Source organism: Cyprinodon variegatus, unplaced genomic scaffold, assembly GCF_000732505.1.
Source record: "Cyprinodon variegatus isolate N-32 unplaced genomic scaffold, C_variegatus-1.0 Scaffold660, whole genome shotgun sequence".
Classification (NCBI taxonomy): Eukaryota; Metazoa; Chordata; class Actinopteri; order Cyprinodontiformes; family Cyprinodontidae; genus Cyprinodon; species Cyprinodon variegatus.
In genome coordinates this window covers 22,140-23,602 of record NW_015151113.1, presented here as the reverse complement: position 1 = coordinate 23,602, position 1,463 = coordinate 22,140, and the positions used below count along the sequence as shown (strand labels likewise).

General features: G+C 44.9%; 1 protein-coding gene across 1 annotated transcript in view; it reads left to right on the top strand.

Annotated features, from left to right (window-relative positions):
* Positions 1 to 1,213, top strand: part of LOC107096935 (ras-related protein ORAB-1-like) — a 9,035-nt gene extending 7,822 nt beyond the window's left edge. The window contains exon 6 of the mRNA XM_015393849.1: positions 465 to 1,213. Coding sequence (XP_015249335.1) covers positions 465 to 665 — 201 coding nt within the window. The 3' untranslated portion in view covers positions 666 to 1,213. The remainder of the gene's footprint in view (positions 1 to 464) is intronic.
* The last annotated feature ends 250 nt before the right edge of the window (positions 1,214 to 1,463 follow it).

Genomic DNA, 1,463 nt, shown 5'->3' with positions numbered 1-1,463 from the left:
TATGTATGTATATACAAAATTAGTATGTATATATTGTATGTATATGTAGATGTTAGCGTTTTTCATGTACGTTATCCAAACTGCAGGCACCAGAATAATATAATTGAACATATTTTGCCAGCAGATTTTGGCATTTTAAGTTAATGTAGGCGTTAAACTGTTTCAGAGCAGTGATCATAGTGCTCTGCATCAGCAGCACTGTGTCCAGCGCGTCAGCTGCTCAGACACGCTGCTCCAAATGAGCTGCGGACCTTTTGTTGCGCCATGATGCATCATCAACCATTGACTTTTCATGTAACCTAGCTGCCTCTGCTGCTTTAAGTATGAATGTAGCATAAGGGTTAAATGTTCAAAAGAGTTGTAATTATTAACTGTGTTTGGAGTAATCAGTGAGTCGGACTGAAAGATTGTTGGTACTCCTGACAGGACGCTGCAGACCCTCACGCCCTGCTTTGTGTTTGCAGGAGTTTGCCGACTCTCTGGGAATCCCTTTCTTGGAAACGAGTGCCAAAAATGCCACCAATGTGGAGCAAGCCTTCATGACCATGGCTGCTGAGATCAAGAAAAGGATGGGCCCCGGAGCCACCGCTGGGGGCGGAGAGAAGCCCAACGTGAAGTTGGGTCCAGGCACTAATGTGAAGCCTTCATCAGGAGGCTGCTGTTGAGTCCCACCCCACACCAAGTTTCCACTGTGTCCCACTACAGCAGCAGACAGGACGGGGGGAGCCCGGATGTGTGCGTGTTTGGACCAGATGAGGTTTCTACTGTACATACTGTAGCCGCTCTACCAAAAGAAAGAAAAGCAGAAGAATCTCTCTGGTCTCAATGACTTGGACCTGTCAGAGACTCGTTGATTGGCCCTGCCTGTGAATACAGCTTCATGAGAAGTCTTTGTTTGGGTTTTTTTTTTCTTGGTTCTCTTCTCTTCGTTCAGTATGTCTCTCTGACCCAGTCTGCTTTTTAAATTTTCACACCCATCTTCATCTCAGACCTTTTGGAAGTCTTGTGCAGCAGCAGTATATGTACATAAGCATTATGTATATATGTGTGTGTGTGTGTGCGTGTGTGTGTGTGTGTGTGTGTCGGGCCAGTTCTGTTTTACATATTTCTGGGCCGGTCTGTATCTCTGCATTTGATTCTTGGCTGAAGACTGTAAGTTTCTTGCTCAACATGTAACACTTAATCAGAAAATAAATATTGTACTTCCATCTTGTACCGCATGTTGGGTTTCTTCCTTGCATTGTGGTTGGGTCCATCAAGCCAACCAATCAGCTGCTGTCAGGAGTCGATTGTGTCCATCCATGGATGGAGGCCTGCCCAGAAATCTACCGGTACCAGAAAGGGACGGATTTAGGTAATTTGGAGCCCTAGGCAGGGGGCCCTCTGAATTGAGATGAGAACACATAAAACAGACCCATTATACAGATAGAGAAATGTTAATAGAATAGACATCCATTATTTGT